The sequence below is a fragment of the Rosa chinensis genome, chromosome 5, assembly GCF_002994745.2.
Source record: "Rosa chinensis cultivar Old Blush chromosome 5, RchiOBHm-V2, whole genome shotgun sequence".
Lineage (NCBI taxonomy): Eukaryota > Viridiplantae > Streptophyta > Magnoliopsida > Rosales > Rosaceae > Rosa > Rosa chinensis.
In genome coordinates this window covers 27,623,522-27,643,543 of record NC_037092.1, presented here as the reverse complement: position 1 = coordinate 27,643,543, position 20,022 = coordinate 27,623,522, and the positions used below count along the sequence as shown (strand labels likewise).

At 39.4% G+C, this 20,022-nt stretch overlaps 2 protein-coding genes across 2 annotated transcripts; both read left to right on the top strand.

The window, feature by feature from the left end:
- The first annotated feature begins 761 nt into the window (after positions 1-761).
- LOC112203559 lies at positions 762-3,570 on the top strand. Its single transcript, XM_024344508.1, has 4 exons — positions 762-1,619; positions 1,716-1,939; positions 2,440-2,721; positions 2,838-3,570. The coding sequence occupies exons 1-4, from the start codon at positions 762-764 to the stop codon at positions 3,568-3,570; spliced, it is 2,097 nt and encodes a 698-aa protein (XP_024200276.1).
- A 769-nt stretch (positions 3,571-4,339) lies between these two features.
- LOC121049179 lies at positions 4,340-5,356 on the top strand. The gene is made up of 3 exons (XM_040505789.1): positions 4,340-4,809; positions 4,902-5,117; positions 5,231-5,356. Exons 1-3 carry the CDS (start codon positions 4,477-4,479, stop codon positions 5,354-5,356), a joined length of 675 nt encoding a protein of 224 aa, XP_040361723.1. The 5' UTR covers positions 4,340-4,476.
- Positions 5,357-20,022: the final 14,666 nt, after the last annotated feature.

Sequence of the window (20,022 nt, the reverse complement as noted above, 5' to 3'; positions counted from 1 at the left end):
TGTTTTTTCTGTTCTTTAGAAACTCTAAAACCTACCGTGCTGGAGCCCAATTGTATGTTGATAGACTTCACACCAGCTTGGGGAATCCAGCTATCATGCAATGCCCTTGTCGCCTCTGCAAAAATATGCAGTGCCATTCCCCTAAGTTAGTTTTTGGTCACTTGTGCATGAATGAGATCCATCCTCTTCATGTTAGTCGGATCTTACATGGTGAGTCGACAACATATGCACAAGAAGAGAATGTTCAAGTTCTGGAAACGTACAGAATTTTGAAAGACGCATACTTTCAAGGTGATGTTGTTATGGAACCTGAAAATGAAAGGAATGAGGCTGACTTTAGAGATATATAAGAGGAGGCAGAACTACGATTATATTCAGGGTCTGATTTTACTAAGATGTCTTCCACAGTTTCCTTGTTTAAGTATAAGGCTCGACACAGTTTACCTGATAATGATTTTGATGACCTCCTCCAATTGATTGGGGGCTTACTACCAAGAGAGAACATTCTTCCAAATTCCTTGTATTCAACTAAAAAACTCTTGAAAGTATTTGTTCTAGGTTACCAGAAGATACATGCTTGTGTAAGGGATTCTGTATTGTTTAGAAAAGAACTAGAGCATGTGGAGACCTGTCCAAAATGTGGTTCATTGAGGTGGAAGGTTCATAAACACACCAAAAAAGTTCATAAAGGAGTTCCGGCAATGGTGTTTAGGTATTTTCCAATCATATCCAGGTTTAGAAGGATGTTTAAGTCAGTAGAGATGGCTGAACAATTGACCTGGCACTACAATCATAGAAGTCAAGATGGTAAGATGCGCCACCCTGTTGATTATCTGGTATGGAAAAACATTGACAATAAGTGGCCTAACTTTGCATCAGAACCTCGAAATCTGAGACTTGGACTATCATTAGATGGATTCAATCCGTTTGGTGACTTTAGTTCTAGGTATAGTTATTGGCCGGTGATATTGATGACATACAATCTTCCCCCATCTTTATGTATGTCTAAGGAAAATATGATGTTAACATTGCTGATCCCAGGGCCAAAGCAACTTGGAAACGATATTGATGTTTATTTGCAGCCACTTATTGAAGATTTGAAGGAGTTATGGGTAAGGGTAAGTGTGTATGATGAGTGGAGAGATAACACATTCAGTTTGAAGGCAGTTTTAATGTGGACTATCAATGACTTCCCTGCTTATGGGAATTTATCGGGTTATTCCACAAAAGGCAGAAAAGCTTGCCTTGTTTGTGGTGTCCAAACCTGTTCACAATGGCTAGAAAATGGAAAAAAACATGCTTACATGGGTGATAGGAGGTGGCTTCCTGAAGATGATCCTTTTCGATTTAAAGCTTCTTGGTTTGATGGAACCGAGAAGCATAGAGCAAAGCCTATACAATTAACGGGATCACAAGTTTTCCAAGTTGTCAAGGATTTTGTAAATGATTGGGGAAAAGAAAAAAAACAGAAAGATGGGGAGGATGGCAAAAGAAAGAGAAAAAGACAGAGGGCTGAAGATAAGACTAATGATTTAGAGGATGATGGTGGTGTGAATCCTTTTAAGCTTACAAAACGTTGGAAGAAGAGATCAATCTTTTTTGATCTGCCATATTGGGAGGTATGTTAAGTTTTTCCCCTCTCATTAATTCATTTTCAGTTTTTATTATAACTTCCTCACTTAGTTACTGATATTATCATATTATTAATGTTGTAGGCATTGTTATTACATCACAATTTGGATATGATGCATACCGAGAAGAACATTTGTGAGAGCCTTCTTGGAACTCTCTTGAATATGAAGGGAAAAACAAAACATAACCCAAATTCTCGTAAAGATTTGAAGAAGATGGGGATTCGAAAGAATTTGCACCTAAAGAATGATGACCTTAGTAGCTTTAAAGGTACAACCCCTGCATATGTATTTTTAAAGGGAGAGAGGTAGATTTTTTGTGAAAGGGTAGCATATTTGAGAATGCCGGATGGGTATAGTTCTAATATTGCTAGCAAGGTGTCACTGGAAGATTATAAAATTATAGGCCTGAAGTCACATGACTGTCATGTGCTCATGCTGCAAGTTTTTCCAGTGGCATTAGGAGGGCTCTTGCCAAAAGGACCAAGGATTGCTATTTTTCGACTCTGTGCTACATTTAATCAGTTATGTCAAAGAGTTCTTGATGAAAAAGAATTGGAAAAACTGGAAAATGAAGTGCCTGAAACTTTGTGTATGTTGAAGAGATTCTTTCCTCGATCCATCATTTTTTGATGTTATGGTCCACCTAACTATTCACCTTGTACAAGAAGCTCGAATTGGTAGGCCGATACATCTACGATGGATGTTCCCTCCTGAAAATTGAGTCTACATTATATATTTTCTCTACATTTATACAATCTTTTCTTTTAACTGTTGGTTCTAATTTCAATTCATATTATTGCATTAGGTTTATGAAGACATTAAAGGACTATGTGAAAAATCGTTCGAACCCTGAAGAGTGCATTGCTGAAAAGTATTTAGCTGAAGAACTTACAAAGTTTTGCAGTGGATATTTCACACAAGCTGCTGATGTGGGTGTGCAGCACAAACGCAATGAGGATCTTGAAGATGATAATGTTTTAGAAGGGCGTGGATTTGGTGGGAAGAGTAGACCAATGACTCCAACAATGTTGCAGATTGCACATCGTTATGTTTTGATGAATACGATCATACTTGATCCATGGAGGAAGTAAGTAATAGACCTTACTGAAGTTTGATTGAAGTTTCTATTTCTTTGAAGTCAATTACTTTCTTCCTTTTTCTACTCCATTATTCATACTAATTATGATGCACTTTTCTAACCAGAATGCTTAAGGATGAGCTCAAGCTTTTAGACTCACGTCTTACAAAGAATGAAAGCCTGCTAGACAAGAAGCATATGAAAAAATTTTCTTGTTGGCTGTCCGAAATGGTTAGAACGGGTGATTCCGCTGATATGCCAAATATTGTGAGGTGGCTTGCTTGTGGACCTCGACGGGAGGTGAAGAGCTGTTCAAGTTTTATTATTAATGGAAATAGATTTCATACAAAGGCAGCAGAGAAGGACACTCAAAACAGTGGTGTTTTTGTTGAAAGGGACATGTATTGTCGAGCTAGTGCAAAAGACACTGCTCTAAGGTTGGAGATGGTAGACTACTATGGTGTTATAAGGGAAATAATCCTATTAGACTACCATAACTTTAAAGTGCCTCTCTTTCATTGCGATTGGGCAAATATAAGTAATTGTGTCAAGGTGGAAGATGGATTTACATTAGTTAATCTCAACCAGGGGAAGCATCAGTTTGAGAGGGACCTATTTATTTTTGCATCTCAAGCAAAACAAGTCTTTTACTCAAGAGAGAGTAAGACATCGAACTGGTATGTAGTGCTAAGAGCACCACCAAGAGGGTTTTATGAGAATGAGAACCTTAATGAGGTTGAGTACATACCATGTGCTCCATTTGATGTATCACAACTTGGCCACAATCTTGATGATGACAATTGTTTGAGACGTGATAGTGAGGATGTGAATAATAATGCTTCGGTAATTTCTGCTTGAATGTGCAATAGTGCCTACATATCATTGTGTTTTATAATTTCTGCTTGAACTGATATTTTAGTTGTTACTTGAGTGGTGATATCATTGTTTATGCTTAGTATGTAGTACTTAACTGCTTTATTGATTTCATCTATAATATAGACTGATGAAGATAGTGAAGAAACTGAAGATTAATCACAACTAAGGGAAAAGAAGTCTTGCTTATTCTCTGTAAGTACTATGGTTTCATCTACATTTGTTCACTGCTGCACTTTTATGCCTATTTACAAAAATCAACATTGCTAGAATCAACATTGCTGTAAGCTATAAAGTTGTTTGGTAAAGGTGCAATATGATCAAAGTAGTATGTTATGGGACAATGGTCCAGTAAGTTACCTAAATGAGGATATGAAAAGAGCAGTTGAGCTGCTATCAGTGGCTTTTTTATGAAATTAATGCCCCTTTAGAAATTAAGTATGATGAGATTAACTAATAGTCCAGTACTCACATTGTTATATATCTTTTAAGGCATAGTCTGGTGAAGCAGTGTTGATTTCTGCATAGTGGTAAAATCAATTTTGTGATATATTCTGCTATAAGTGATTGTATTATTGTAATGTAGGTTGGGATAGTAGATTACATAAGTAATGTTAATGGCTAATATCCTTATGTTCTTATGGATGTTTATAGGAGCTTTTTCAAGGATATTACTTTTGTCAAGCACAAAGGAGAAGTAATCAATCATGGCTAATGGAGAAGTAAGTTAAACCATGTGTTCATTGTTTTAAATATTTACATTAGTTTTACTTCACTTGAGAAATTATCATTAGTTAATTACTTATTCATTGTTAACGCTAGACTTCACGAAAAGGTGAGAAGAGAGGAAAAAAACAACGAAAAGCTGTGTTAGCCGCTGCTATTGCTACAATGAGGCAAGAAATAAATGAAACTTTACAAATCTCAGAGGGAGGTTCAAATTCTCCCAAAGCATCTGCTAGTAGAGGAACTGAAGATGCAACAAATTCAGAACTTTCAAACAGAAAACCAAGAGGTAAGGCAAAGGCATTGGACAAAGGAAAAGTAATAGAACCTATTGAAGTAGAATTCAATGAAAGAAGTCAGCCTTATGGGAAACATGCAGCTGGATTTGCTACTTTCCTTGGGGTCACAGCAAGAGAATTAGTACCATTAACAATTCCATCTTGGACTGGAAAAGCGATCTCAGATAAATTCAAAACTCAAATTTGGCAACACATCACTGTAAGTTCATTTTTAATTACAAGTTTGTAACTTCTTAGTATGATTGTTGTTTGTACAGAAGTAATGTTTTATTGATCTTATTTTCTATGTAGACTTATTACATTGTGGACGAGTGTCACAAGAAAGCAATTTTCCAAAGAATGGCTAAGCTTTGGCGAGATTATAGATGCTTGACATTAAAAGAAGTACGAAAGCAAGCTGAATCGGTAGGCCTACAAACAGCTGCTGCCATGTGCAAACCTGATAATATACATTCTATGGATGCGTCGTTAAGTTTTATCAAATCTAGAATTACTCCAGCCTTTATGGTAAGTGTATCGACAAAGGTTTCCCATGACTATTACTTGATTTGCTACTCATTTTCCTCTGCTATATCTTGGATGCATATGAAAAATTTAATTTCACTTGGTTTTGTTTATAGGAAAAGTGTGAAAAGTTTAAACGGATGAGAGAACAGAAAACTTTACTTCATAGGACAAGCAGAAAAAGTTTTGCTTGCATTGAGGATGAGTTGGTAAGACTGAACAAAATTGCACATGTTCTATGAATGAGAATAATATAGCTGATCTCCATCATTTTTGTTTTATAGAAGAAAAAAAGTGATGAACCTGATTCAATATCAAGGTGTGATGTGTAGCTTCATGCTTATGAAGCAAAGAAGAAGGATTCAACTGAAGATGTTGAAGATCCAAAAGTAGTGGTGAGTAATTCTAACATCTTTGACTTTGAATGCATATTTCACTTATCATATTCTCTGTTTTTGTTGAGAAATTATTGCTATATTTTCATTTGTTTGCTATATTTTTCAGAAACAAGTGAAAAAAACCATGGCAGAACAAGCAACTTCACAAACTCGTTCTGTCACGGATGATGCTGTTTCTAAAGTTTTAGGACCCGATCGACGAGGACGAGTACGAGGCTATGGATTTGGAGCACTTCCTTCAAAGGTAGATGGTCAAACATACATGGGTAGCAAAGTTACAATGCTGGAGAATGCACTGCTTGCTACTACTCAAGAGTTGAAGAGTTGAAAATGGTGGTAATTAAAAAACATTTTAGCTCAGTCAGACAAAAGAGAAAAGAAGAATGTAAGTATTCTGGCCCAAAATACATCATGTATTATTTCTTTTTCATATGTATAGTAATGTTACTGATTTTTTTGTTTATGTAAAAAAAAGGAAACAAGCAGTGCTCAACAATCTGCCATTGAGATTGCACAAAGGAAAAAAGTAAATGACACTGTAGAGAGCAAGAAAAGAAAAGAAAAAGATCATAGAGTTGAAGGTTCTGAACAAGAAGGAACCAAACAAAGCAAGCAGAAGACACATGCAAGTATTCGGCCAACAACCAAAGACAAGGAAGGTGGGAATGAAGTCAAGATGAAGAAATTACACTTGTTAAGTTGGTTGGATAAAGAGGAAAAGATTGTTGCAGTTGCTGACCTTCACTCATAGGATCCAAACGAGAAAGTACATTGTGTTCCTCTTGGTCTTGGTTGTTGGAAAGTTTGGGTGCGTGAAGTCTCTCATGACATACCATTGTTTCGGCCAACCCAAGAGTTCAGTATACTTGGTACAGCTAAAGGAAGCACAGTGGCTTGGCCCATCAACTTCATCAAGCTACTTTAATATGTGCTATTTGAGGTAAACTTTTAGTCTTTGAGTGCATTATGGTTCAATATAAGGCAAAGATAGTAGCATTTTCAGAACATAGAACTTATCTCTGAGGGAATAGATGTTCTAGTTTATGGAATTTTGAAGAGCAATAGTTGTTATTTTGTTCTAGTGCAATCTCACAATCAAACATAGAACTTACTGTTGTTAACTCTGTTGACTCAATTTGCGTTATAGTTTCACATCACAGCTGTTTTTGAGCTTAAATGGGTATGCTTTTGGTTTAGGAAGTCAAGAATGAATTTGGTGATTGAAGTTGTTTGTTTTTTTTTTTGTTTTTCCTTCTGTGGAATGTGTGATTGAAACTTTGGGGAAGTGAAGTAGTCCTTATAATAAAATTAGTGCTGGGCTGTAGCGTTTGAGTTTAACAGTTGAAATTGATAAGCAATTTGAAATTGAAGTGTAAGTTATATGATTGTTGCCTCCTTGTAGGTAAGCAATTGAGCTGAAGGCAAAACAAGAACATCACCGATAAGATGTTTGATCATTTCAAAAACAAGATAGGAAGAGCATATATGAGATTCGAGGATTGGCAAGTTTTAGACCTCTATTTCATTCTTGCCTTTTATTTCATCTTGAAGGCCAGGGGCGGATTCAGGGGGTGGCGAGGTTTGGCAGTTGCCCAACCTCAATCTTTTGAGCTGGTTAAGAAGCTTAAGGCGAAGAAGACCTTTGGGTCTGTTAAAAATGGCAGAAAGAAATAACAGCATTGAGGAAGAAGAAGATGATGTGATTCTTTTCCAAGAAAAGAGATCCTCGAAACGATGCCGTTTAGAAATAGTTTCATTAAACAAAACAAGGTCGTTTTGAACTGTTTGAAAAATTAATTATAAAAAAATTCAAAGGCACAATCTATCTCTCTCCATTGCTATTGGTTTTTATTTTTCTTCCTTCCAAGTGCGCAGGGCCCTCCATCAATTCATTTATCAAATTTATTTTCTTATCCTAATTAATGAATCAATTGAAGCTGATGGATGTTCATCATCTCATCGAGATTCATTGATAATTTTTTCTTTCTTACTGAATTTTTTGAATTATAGTAAATAATATTTATTTGTAAATTTTATTGATACACACACACACACAGATCCTATTCAGAGCGGAGCTCCGCTTTGAAATTAACGTGTGAAGTTCTAGTTTTGGGTCACTTTTCGGTCCCACATCCACATCTCGACCGTTAAGTTCTTAAGTACTAGTGTATAGATCATCTCTGCAAATTTTTAGCCAAAATGATGATCGTTAAGGTATTGATAACTCCCTTAAAGCTAGTACGGTTCAGGTTGACAGATTCAGTCCGTCCATTAATTTAAGCCATTTAGATACCTTAATGATCATCAATTTGGCTGAAAATTTGCAGAGATGATCTATACAATAGTACATAAAAACTGAACGGTCGAGATGTGGATATGCGACCGAAATGTGACCCAAAACTCAAACTTCACACGTTAATTTCAAAGCAGAGATCCGCTCTGGATAGGATCTGTATATGTGTGTGTGTGTTGTGATCAATGAATTTTTATTGATCTTCACCTACAAGAGTAATATTCTTTTGCTATTGAATGACCGTTCAATTTTAGTCTCACACATCCTGCTAAAAGTTTTTGAATCCACCACTGTTGAAGGCCTCTTTTGTTATGACTTGAAGAATATATAGTTTCTCAACATTGGATTAATTTGAGTTGTTGAATATAATGGATAATTTTATAAAATGCACATTTCTTAATTTGTCTACTTTACTTTTGGGTGCTTGAGTTAATGTACTGTGGAAATGTAAACAAAAGCTAACATAATAGCTCATTAAAATTGGGAAAATATCTAGGAAAAACAAACAAATTTACAGCACACATTTGTCCATGTACGGCGTGCATAAATGTTTATTTACGATGTGCAAAATGTAAATTTATGGAGTGCATTTGTTGATTTACGGCGCACATGATGTGAAATTACGGCGCGCGTAAGTGTTGATTACGGCGTGCACTGATGTCGTGAGTTTAACATTTTCTAATTGGCGGGAATAGATTCATGACGTGCTTTTTGTGCGCCGTAAAATTCAAAAATGAAACTCAATTTCACGACGCTGTCTATAAAGACGCACTTTTGCATGACTTTGCACGTCGTAAATTGTAATTTAATGCGCGCTTTGAACGTCATGAATGATCCATTTTCCTGTAGTGGTGGCTCTCCATTATAACTTTTAACTATCTCGCTCCTAAATATATAGAGCGAGATGAGCCTCTCTATAATTTAAAACCTTCATTTTAAGTTATTTTATGTAATTTATAAATATATTTAAACTATTTAATATTCATTTATAAAATAATATAAATTCAAAATTAGCTGAAGTAGATAACACTGATGCAGACGTATTTCTAAAGTGGCTAGCCAAAATGACTTTTTAGATACTTTGGCTAAAACTTAACTAAAAAATGGCTAGTATTGCTAAAGATGATTTAGCAATGAAGTTAATGAAATCTCTTTTTCTTGTCAAAAAAATTTGAAGAAATTATAACTTAGAATTTACAACTACTAATAGATCCGTGAGTCGAACTCAAGATTATTCACACAAAAAAAAATCACGAATGTTACTAAATCAAATGGTACTGAGCTTATAGCAATAACAATGTACAATTAACTATGATTAAGGATATTATTCTAAACCACAAGATTTATTGTCCAAAACAAAGAAAGAAAAAACAACATATGTCGATCTCCAGATAAAATTTAAAACAAAGGCCGGGTTATACAACACATAAATTAGTCTGAAAGCTAAGTACATCGACTATTTTAGGAAGGGCCCTCGAAATTGAAAGGCTTATTTTTATCAACCTAAATTGAAGTCACACATGGCAGGGCCTCAAGCTCATGTCAGGATGAGTGGGTTTAATTGTTCATGTCAATTTTCCATTTTCCACTTATTAGGATCAATCACATTCAAGAATCAAAGCCATGATTTCAATGTGGCTTTCAAGGTAAAGGGAGGCAACTTTCAACCCCACTTCAATCTGCTCATTTTTAGTGGTCAAGCTCTAGTTGTAAATAAGAGAAAATTAGAAGAAAAAAAAACTCAAAAAATAAAGCTCCTATTAAGAAAAATCCATTCCTATATTTTCTTTTAATCTATACTCATTCACATAATTAAACATTTCTTATAGGTTTTAAGTCTATAATTAAGTTTTTTCATGTTTTTTTAGTTTGACTATTTTACCCTTCTGATTGAATAAGGAAAATATTCCTCAAATATAGCTGTTTTTTTTTTTTTTGAATTTAAATATGGCATCAGTTATAACACAAATTAGAATTTAATACAATTAATTTATTTTTCCTTATTTAAAAACGATTAATTGCCTTAATTATTGTATATCTCTTCCTTTCTGATTTGATCTATATATTTGCCATTTTTTAGTAGATATGTTTGTGTAGATATTCCTATATTAGATATCTCAACGTGATTAATCGCCTTAATTATAGTATATAACTGATGCCATATTTTAGGAGATGGTTTGTGTAGATAATCCTTATTTAAAAAGATTAATTGCCTTAATTATTTTATATCTATTCCATTCAGACTTGATCTATATATTTGCTATTTTTTAGTAGATATGTTTGTGTAGAAATTCCTATTAGATTTCGTAGATTTCTCAACGTGATTAAACATCCTTTTGTGGAGATATTTCTATTATTAGATAGCACTTAAACTATAGGTGGGAGTATTCTTTAGCCATCAAGAACTTATAGAATCTATTGAGAAACAATAAGAGGAAAAAGAAATATGCAATCAAGAACTTGTAGAGTCTATTGTACCTATTCAATAGCATAAACCCTGAAAAAATCACAAAACAAATACTTCTTCGTCAGGAAGACACACAGCTATTAAATAGGTAGCAAACACAATGCTGATCAACCATGCCAATCGGATTAAAGGGATATGCAGTTGAACAAAGGCAACCCGCCAACCTCTAATTGTGCGATCCATTTATATCACAATCACAACATGCATGAAATCAAAAAATACTCGCATGATTGTGGAGATATTGATACCGGCTTTGAATGTAGAGATTAGGCTTTGGAATGTGGAGATTACATAACCTCCAACCCAGAGGAGAGTTTTCAATTGTTGGAATCAAGGGTTGAGTAATTCCGACCAATGTCTATGGGCAGCCATTTCATGACTTCCATTGGTAGCAAGACTAGATTTTAATATTAATCCTATTTAATAGGTGAATGGGGAATTTGATAGTGGCAGCTTTAGTAATTCTTAACAACATTGGGTTTTAATATTTATCCTATTTAATAGGTTTTTTTATTTTGAATAAGCCTAATTAATTGGTTTAGGTGTATATTAAAACACTCTTATGGATGGGTTTATTCTAAAAGGGGTGTGTGAACTTGGGTCTAGAATCAAATTCCCCAAATTCTAAATCCAAAACGATTTTTTTTTTTTTTAGTCTGATAAATCCGAAACGATGAACAAGAGAAACAGCTGAAATCAAAAGACCTTTTTTTTTTTTTTAATTTTTTTTTTTTTAAAGATCAAAGGCAAAACTCAAGCCCTTTAGGAGGTATAATTAAGATTATTCAAACCCATGGAGGGGGATATAATACGTTGACCTCAATGAGAATTACACTTATCTTCGAGACTTTGACTATGATTCAAAGTTTAGAACTTAGAAGGAGAGCTGCGCAATGGAGGATTTGGCTTTCTTTTCATTTCTTTTATTGGATGACAAACCCTCGTTTTTTTGCTAATGGATTTTGTTGTAAAATTTGGGTTTTTTTTTTCTCCTTTGTAAAATTGATTAAAATAGAAAATGAATTTGGTAAAATAAAAGAAAGAAAAGTTAAGACAAAATAGATAGGCTAATAGGTAATATATATATAGTAAAACTAAAGTGAGAAAACAAGCCTGGTATGGTGAAGCACGTCAAAGGACGTTGTCCTAAAGCCTTTGTAGCCTCCCTACGTGCAGGCGCTGACAGTCTACAAGACTCCAAGATACGAACCCAATACAAGAAACCAAAGGTCCGCTATGAGCACATTCATAGTCGAATAGAATCTCCAAGTCATAGAACCATTGCCGAAAATAATAGTAAAATATGGAAAGTAGTAATCGAAGTAGTAGTATGCAAATGAGGAGTAGAGATAACCCTTTTGTCGTAAACAACTTGGGAAACATTGTTGCTTTTTATAGGCTCCAAATATCTCATGTAACCTCCATCATAAAACACACCATAAAATCAGAAAATTAAATCCAAAAATGAAACTCCTATAACCCCCAAATAATTTTAGGATTAAAAGCATAAGTTACAAATTCAAAATTGAAAATTAAAGGGCTAAATACTAGTTACTACCCTGTGGTTTAGGTCCAAAATCAATTTAGTTCCTGCACTTCTAATTTCATCAAAAACACCCATGCACTTTCAATTTTGATCTAATAGGTCCAATTCGTTAATATTCTGTTATGAGTTCAAGTTATAGTTGGATTATTTGTTAAAAAACTATTTATTTTTTAGTAGGACTCACTCCTAAATTGACTATGCAGGCCACCTCGACACCGCATTATAAAACATAGGCCATATATGAGCCACGTTAACAAGTTAAATAACTTCAATTATTGGAAAACTAATAAATTGGACTTATTATATCAAAATTGAAAGTGCAGGGGTGTTTTTGATGAAATTAGAAGTTCAGGGACTGAATTGATTTTGAACCCAAACTACAGGGTAGTAATCAGTATTTAGCCCAAAATTAAATTAAAGATTTTAAAATCTTTTAAAATACCAACAGATTTTTGTGTGATTAGGCTTATTTTTGTGAGTAATATGAATATTTGAACCGAAGAGTAATTGCAGGCCAATGTTTGCGCTAGCAGTACAACAGAAGTGGTTAACAAACGAGTGGAGTTTTGGACTCCTCCCGAGTATGATTTTGTGAAACTAAATGTGGACGGATCCATTTCCAATTCATTCAAACTATGGAGGAGCTGGTAGAGTCATCAAAAACCAGAGAGGGATTGTGTTACTGCCTTTTATGCTCGAAAAAACTTTATCTCTTCTCCTCTGCATATTGAGCTGCTAGCTATTAACATATATGGGGTTGGAGCTACTTCTGGCTATGCAAATTTCGAAGGCTATCATTCATAGTGACAGCCTCATTGCAGTGCAAGAAATTACTAGAGGAGCAGGATTATTCCTGTTTGAGCCCAAAAGTAATTTTGGCAAGATCCCTTTAGGGGATTTAGCATAGCGGGCTGATACCTGCGGCCCAAAATTAAGTCTACTTAGGTTTGGGTTTTAGCTTCATCCATTCCGAGATCCATAAGGAAAACGAGCCCTTATTGGTGTCAAGTAGAGGAGATTGAATAGGAAACTTCAATCAATAATCCTTCTATGGCAAGGAACAGTGGAAACCCTAGGGTATACATACTAGGTTTCAAGGACAAAAACACACAACAACTCTTCAATCAATCAGTCTCTCAGATTATCAAAGCCTCTCCGGAGCAAACCTACCTGCAACCTAGTTGCAACCCAGCGAAGCAAGGGTAACGCCCTTGCAACCAAACGAAGCTAAAGATATGCTTTAGCAAACCCATGCTTTCTCCAAACTTCCCAATGATTGCTCTGCTTAACCTATAACGTTAAGTATCGATTCGGTGAACGCAAGAGATCACAATTCAAGCCCTTATCCATAAGGTAAAAAGTCATTTTCCGAAAGGCAGAGAAAAGAACCTAGTGACGAGGTTGGTCCTCTCCTCGTCCACAACGTTTGAGAAGAAGTTAGATCAAGAGAGTCCCCGAAGACTGCACCCCATGGTGCTGGCACGCCCGTAATCTCAAAAGAGACTGTTTGCAACCAGACTGGTTTTGGAGCCAAACATTTTGGCATGCCCAGTGGGACCTGCATAGCGTTTCTTCGCAACCGCCACCATTGGAAGGTCAAGCGCAAACCCTTATTAAAAGGTTTACTTTAACTACCCGAAACATAAGACCTCCAGTTGCAGGCCACACTCTCGTGCAGACTATCATGGTCTCTCAAACGAACAGGTGATTCAAAGATTTTCTCTCAATTCGCCAACACCTGACACGTCAACTGAGCAGGGAGGAAATCAGCTACCAGCTACTGAGGGCGAGAATTCGGCTACTGTCTTGATGAGTGAGATGCTCAATGCTCCCGCGACTATCATGGTCTATCTTGTTAGCGAAACAACTAAAGCTGGCGAGTTTGAAGCCCTCATCATCCTAGAGGATGCTAGCATTGACGAACGACTCTACATCCTTACGACCAACAGCGACAATTATAGGAGGCAGTTGGCTACTTCAATCGCGAGGACTGAACAAGGTCTTCGCGACTTTGATCAAGGAATGAATCAGAATGCCCAGGAGGCCAAAAAGCATGCGCAACATCTTGCCAATGAGGCCACGATGCATGCCGATAGGATCGTTGATAATAATCTCATACAATACCAGGAGCTTCTGAGTGCTGTTAACATGGTTAACGCCGACATCGTGGCTATGCGCAAAGAGGGCTCCAACCTTACGACCCAAGTTGCCATGCAGAGAGCTGAGTTGAAGCAAGCCAAAGAGGTTATGAATAAAACATTGGGAGATCCCAATGCCATCCTTGGTTCTCTTGGTCAGCCCTCTGGATCAGGCAAATATATACCGCCGAATGCTCAAGAAAAGGCTAGCAGCAGCATCGCTACACCTTCTACAGCCGCTACTGCCGCGTCAGGGAAGGGTAAAGAAAAAGCCCTAGTAATTGGCAGAAACAAGACCACTCCACTGGCCGCACAGAAAAGCAAAAATCTGAAGTTCGATGAGGGCACTCCCACTGATCCTGTCATGTTTACTCAATACTATAGCGATAGGGCAGAAAATGTGTTTGAAGAGCTCATAGGAAATTACTATGGCATTGACCTGGCAGGCAATCCGATCAAGATAACGGCTCTGGTAAAGGAATTGACCACGCCAGCATTTACTCTTCAACAGTCCACTACTCCCCGAACCATTCGCCTTGGGGAAGGAATAGCGACTGCGAGCCAAGCTGTACCTTTGCAGGCTGCTCGCCAAACTGTGGCGACACCTCCTCCTCTTGGTCCAGACTAGGTCAGATGCGAAGGGGTTGAGGAGATGATCAGGTTAGCTAACCCCAGGGCCCACCTGGATGAGGTGTATGAGGGGCCTTTCCCGCCACATATAATTCTCGTGCCTTTCCCCAGAGGCTACAAAAATATCATATTTTCTACTTTTTCAGGGGAAGATACGTAGAATGCGGCAACCCATTTGGCCAGGTTCAAGGTACAATGAGGCCAGTACCAGAATGATGATAGTCTTAAGTGCAAGATCTTTGGCACTTCTTTATCAGGCGCCGCCTTCACCTGGTTCTCCAAGCTTCGGCCAGGGTCCATCGCGAATTGGCCAGCAATGGAAAAGCTCTTTAGCGAAACCTTCTGAGCGATAGAACCTGAAGTTGATTTGGCCTCCCTTACCCAGATGGCCCAACAACCTATTGAGTCTGCTGTTGCTTACCTTAAGAGGTTTTAGATTCAGAAAGCTAAGCTGAACATGGTCTTGCCAGAAAGAGAACTGGTCAAGTTGGCAATCAAGGGCTTAGAGCCACGTCAGCGAAAGAAGCAACATGGTAGCATGATCCAATCAATGGGAGACCTTATCACTGATGTAGGTAGCTTTGAGCACCTCCTCAGAGAGACAGATGCTAGGAAGAGTGCATCTAAGGGGACATATATTCTAGGAAAACACCGTACAGTGGCTGCGGTGAACTACCAGCCGGCCACCTACGATCCCAACTACCACGGAAATGAAGAAGTTTTCTAGGAAGAGGATGAAGAAGGGGAGAATGAGGTCTCTGCATTTGAGTTGACTGGAAGAAAGAACTCAGCCTTGAAACAATTGAAAATAACTAAGGAACTAGTCAAGCTTAAGTCCGTAGTCATCACCAAACCTTAATTCGCGTCTTATACATATGATGTCAATACAGTGCATGAGATCTTAGATGAGATTATCGCCGCGAAGATGGTGAAGACAGATTTTGGACCATTCCCTCGACCAGATCATCTGAAAGTGAAAAAGTACTGCAAATTTCACAACCTGTGGAATCATAACACAACTGCCTGCGTGAAGCTAAAGGACCAGATTCAGGTATGGCTCAATAATGGTAGTCTGCAGGTGGAAGCTCCGACGACCGCGGCAACACTAGTAGACTTGAATCCTTTTCCTAACACCGGGGTCTATATGGTTAATGTGAATTGGACCAAGAAGAACCAGAGGAAGCCAACCCTAGACTTGACCACCGGAGGTCAAGGAGAGAAGAACAAGGAGGATGAGGTCCCAGCGAAGAAGAAGGCCAGACATGTCCACGAGGCCTCACCAGTGGTCCTATGCTCGCAATGCAAAGAGGAGTGTAGCATCCAAGTGTCACATGAAGAGGTCGAGCAGACGTTTCATTTTGGCTCCTTCCCACTAGTCAAGTGGGTTCGCCATTGCGAAATTATCAACCTTCTAACCCAAGAGCAAAAGACAGGGTAGAATCACCGGCATCCCCAAAGGATTCCAACTTGTTCAGGAAATTGAAAGAGGCCGCGGCCGAACAGAAACAAGATGGGAAGGCTGGGAAAGAGCGCAAAGATATTTTGACCAAACCCTATATACTGCCTTCGTCAACCTCCTTGATACACCAGAGAAAAAGGGAAGGCGATAGAGATTAGTCCTTCTAAGAAGAGGAAGTTGCAGCGAAGGTTTGGAGAGGCCAAGAGAACGCTAGAGGCTTAGGATCAAGGCCTTATCAAGCCTTCGCAATTGGTAAAATCTCCTAAACAATATCAGAAGAAGATGGAGGCGCTAGCCGCCAAGCCTTTGGTGGCTCCCCGTAGCTTTCAAAAGCAAGTAAGCTCGGCATCAGGGGCATCCAAGCCCAATGTTTTCTGCAGGATCACTAAAGAAAGCACACCACCTCCAGCTAGGAAGGAAAGCTCACCAACTAGGCAGCCACGTGTCAGGCGCAGGTTGTTTCGCGAGGAGCCTAAAACCAAGCCCTCAGTTTTTTAGAGACTAGAGGGCAAGGATAACATTTCAGACACCTTGCAGTGGAGACCTAAGAAAGTTCAAAGTCTAGTGGTCGCACCCCCAAAAGAGGTCCCAGCAGAGGTACAGAGGCCGGACCCATCAAGGCAAGGCGCCGCGAAACCAGAACACAGTCAGGAGGAAAAGCCATTCCCCGCAGAAGAATCGTTGGTTGCTTTGGTGGCTAGACAATTTAACACTTAAATCCCAGTTGATGAACCCAAGCTCAACCTTAAGGATGACATGGACGAGACAGATGTGGTAGACACCTCATGCAACATGGTTTATATGCTTCCCGCGTAATATGCTCTGCCAGTCGCCGCGCAGGAGTGTGTAGAAGGTGAGGAAGGTATCGAACAGCCTCTGCAGATTACCTCAGCAGCAACAACACATGTGGAAGAGGCAGTGTTTCTTGAAACTGAGGATGCTAATAGCAAGGGATTCTTCATGAGCTTTACAAGACTAACACTTGCTATGGTCCAGCACAAGCGACCTTTGTATATCACGGCAGAGATTGGCGGCACCAAGGTTAGCAAAATCATGGTCGATAGTGGAGCCGCGGTCAATGTCATTACTACAAGGACCATGCAGCTGCTTGGAATCAAGAAAGAGAAGATACAATCCACATCTCTCACGCTTAAGAACTTCGCGGGGACTGTAACGAAGACGTTAGGCCTACTGTTCCTATGTATCAAGGTCAGTCTCGCAGAGGGAGTTTATGCTTTCTTTGTGACAGATTGCTACGCCGCTTACAGCGCCATTCTAGGCCGGGACTGGATTCACCGGAGCTATTGTGTTCAGTCTACTCTCCACCAGGAACTGATTATATGGAACAGGGTGACTGACAAGGCTGAGGTGATTAAGGCTAATCCTCGCCCATTCCCTGTTTCCGAGAATTATGTATATGCCAGGTACTACTTGGAGCCCATCACTCCATTACAGGTTAGTGGCATCGACAACAAGGGCCGCCTCACAGGGGTGACGGCCTTTGAATTGGCACAGTGGGGGATCACGCTCGCGAAAGAAGACGTGGAAAGGCCTAGCCACGTTGTGCCCAATACTTTGAATAATTAATGGATCACGACCTTCCAGAGGAAGGGATAGAGGCCTTCCATTCTCTATACGATAGGCTATCCTCGTACTTGGTGGAAGAAGAGGTCAATGATCGAGTCGCGACCTTAGAAATTGTTAACAAGGAGTTCTCTGACCATGAAGAGGAAGAATAGGAGGTTCAACTTGCCCCAGCGTCATTAGATGACACACCTCCGAAGGTCAGGGACCCTATTGAAAATGTCAATCTGGGAATAACTGATGAGCCCATGGAAGTGGCTATCAGCACCTATTTGGAGCCTAGCGAGAAACAGAGGCTCTTCTACTTATTGCTGGAATACAAGGACTGCTTCGCGGAAAAATACAAGACATGCTAGGCCTATCACCAGACTTGGTGTGCCACCAACTGCCAACGCTGCCTGATAAGAGAACTGTAAAGCAAGAGCCACGACAAATCAATTCGGAGACCCAAGTTCTGGTCAAAGAGGAGGTCGAAAAAATGCACAAATCCGGCATCATCAGGGTGGCCAGGTACAATAAGTGGCTATCCAATATGATGCATGTTCGCAAGAAAAATGGCAAAATGAGGGTCGGCGTGGATTACAGAGACCTCAATTTGGCTACCCCCAAAGACATCTACCCCAAACCGGTCGCGGACATATTGGTAGATGCAGTTGCAGGGCATGAACTATTGTCCTTCATGGACAAAACAACAGGGTATCACCAGATTCCAGTCGCGGAGGAGGATAGGCACAAGACCGTGTTCCGTTGCCCAGGGTTCGCGGGAGTTTTCGAATATGTGGTCATGCCCTTTGGACTAAAGAATGTTGGGGCCACCTATCAGAGAGCCATGAACCTGATCTTCCATGACATACTCAGAAAGATCTCAGAAGTTTACATTGAAGACATGGTCGTGAAGTCTAAGAAGAGAGGGGACCACATTGCGGATCTCAGAAAGGTTTTCGAGCGCAGGCGACTACACAAGCTCAAAATGAACCCCGCCAAGTGCGTTTTTGGAGTACAGGCAGGTGACTTTCTGGGGTTTATAGTTCATCAGAGAGGTATATAGGTCCCTGCGGATAAGGCAAACGCGGTTATCAACGTGTCTCCTCCGCAAACGAAGAAAGAGCTACAGCGGTTGCTGGGCAAGATCAACTTTTTGAGACGATTCATCTCTAACTCTGCCAGAAAAATCCAGCCCTTTTCCCCACTATTAAAGTTGTAAGGATAGAACGAGTTTGTATGGGAACCTAAACATCAAGAGGCTTTCGACAGAATCAAGACCTATTTAGTGAGCCATCTAGTGCTTGTTCCTCCTAAAGCCGGATTCCTATTAAAGTTGTATATTTCGGCACCAGAGGTTTCCATTGGCAGCCTACTTGCTCATGACGATGAAGAGGGAGTGGAACATGCCATCTTCTACCTTAGCAGGACACTCACAGATTGCGAAACGAGGTACACTCCTATAGAAAAGCTATGTCTTACATTATACTTCTCAGCATGAAATTTGCGGCATTACATGTTGTCCTTTAGTACTTGCATCATCGCTCAAACCGATCTAGTCAAGTATATGCTATCACAGCCTATCCTGCGAGGTCGTATTGGCAAGTGGGTGCTCGCCTTATCAGAATTTTCGCTACAGTATGTCCCACAGAAAGCAGTGAAGGGGTAAGCCATCGCAGACTTTCTGGCACATCACCCTATGCTCGACGTCCCCGCAATGAGAGATTTAGAGGTTGCTGCTGAAACATTAAATCGCCCGGACCTGGCATGCTTACCGGAATACGCCGCGTTATATCAAGCCACTGTCTCACTCCAACCTTGGGTGTTATATTTTGACGGCTCATGAACGGATACACTGGCAGGGGCAGGAGTCGTGTTGGAAAACCCAACCAGCGATCGGTTTTCCTACTCTTTCCAGTTAGAGTTCCGGTGCATTATCGGCCTAGAGGTGTTGCTGGAACTAGGTATTCGAGACATCCAGGTCCAAGGAGACTCTTTGCTCATAATCAATCAACAATGCGAGAAGTTTAGGTGCACAAGCAACCTGTTTGGAAAAATTTGATGACGTGAACTTGGAACATATTCCTCGTGAGCGCAACTTTGCGGCCAATGAACTCACCCAGCTGGCTTTAGGCATTACTTTGAAATATTTGGATCATGCACTTGAGCTTTTGGACCAATTTGATGACGTGAACTTAGAACATATTCCTCGCGAGCGCAACTTTGCGGCCAATGAACTCGCCCAGCTAGCTACAGGCATTACTTTGAAATATGGCGTTCGCAAGCGAATTCTCAAAGTCAAGCGCCGCACGTTGCCTTCGTGGCTCGCGCGGCCTGACCCCCTGATAAGCCTACGGTGGCTGTCTTAGACTGTATTGATGTGGATTGGTGGGTTCCTTTACTCGCCTACC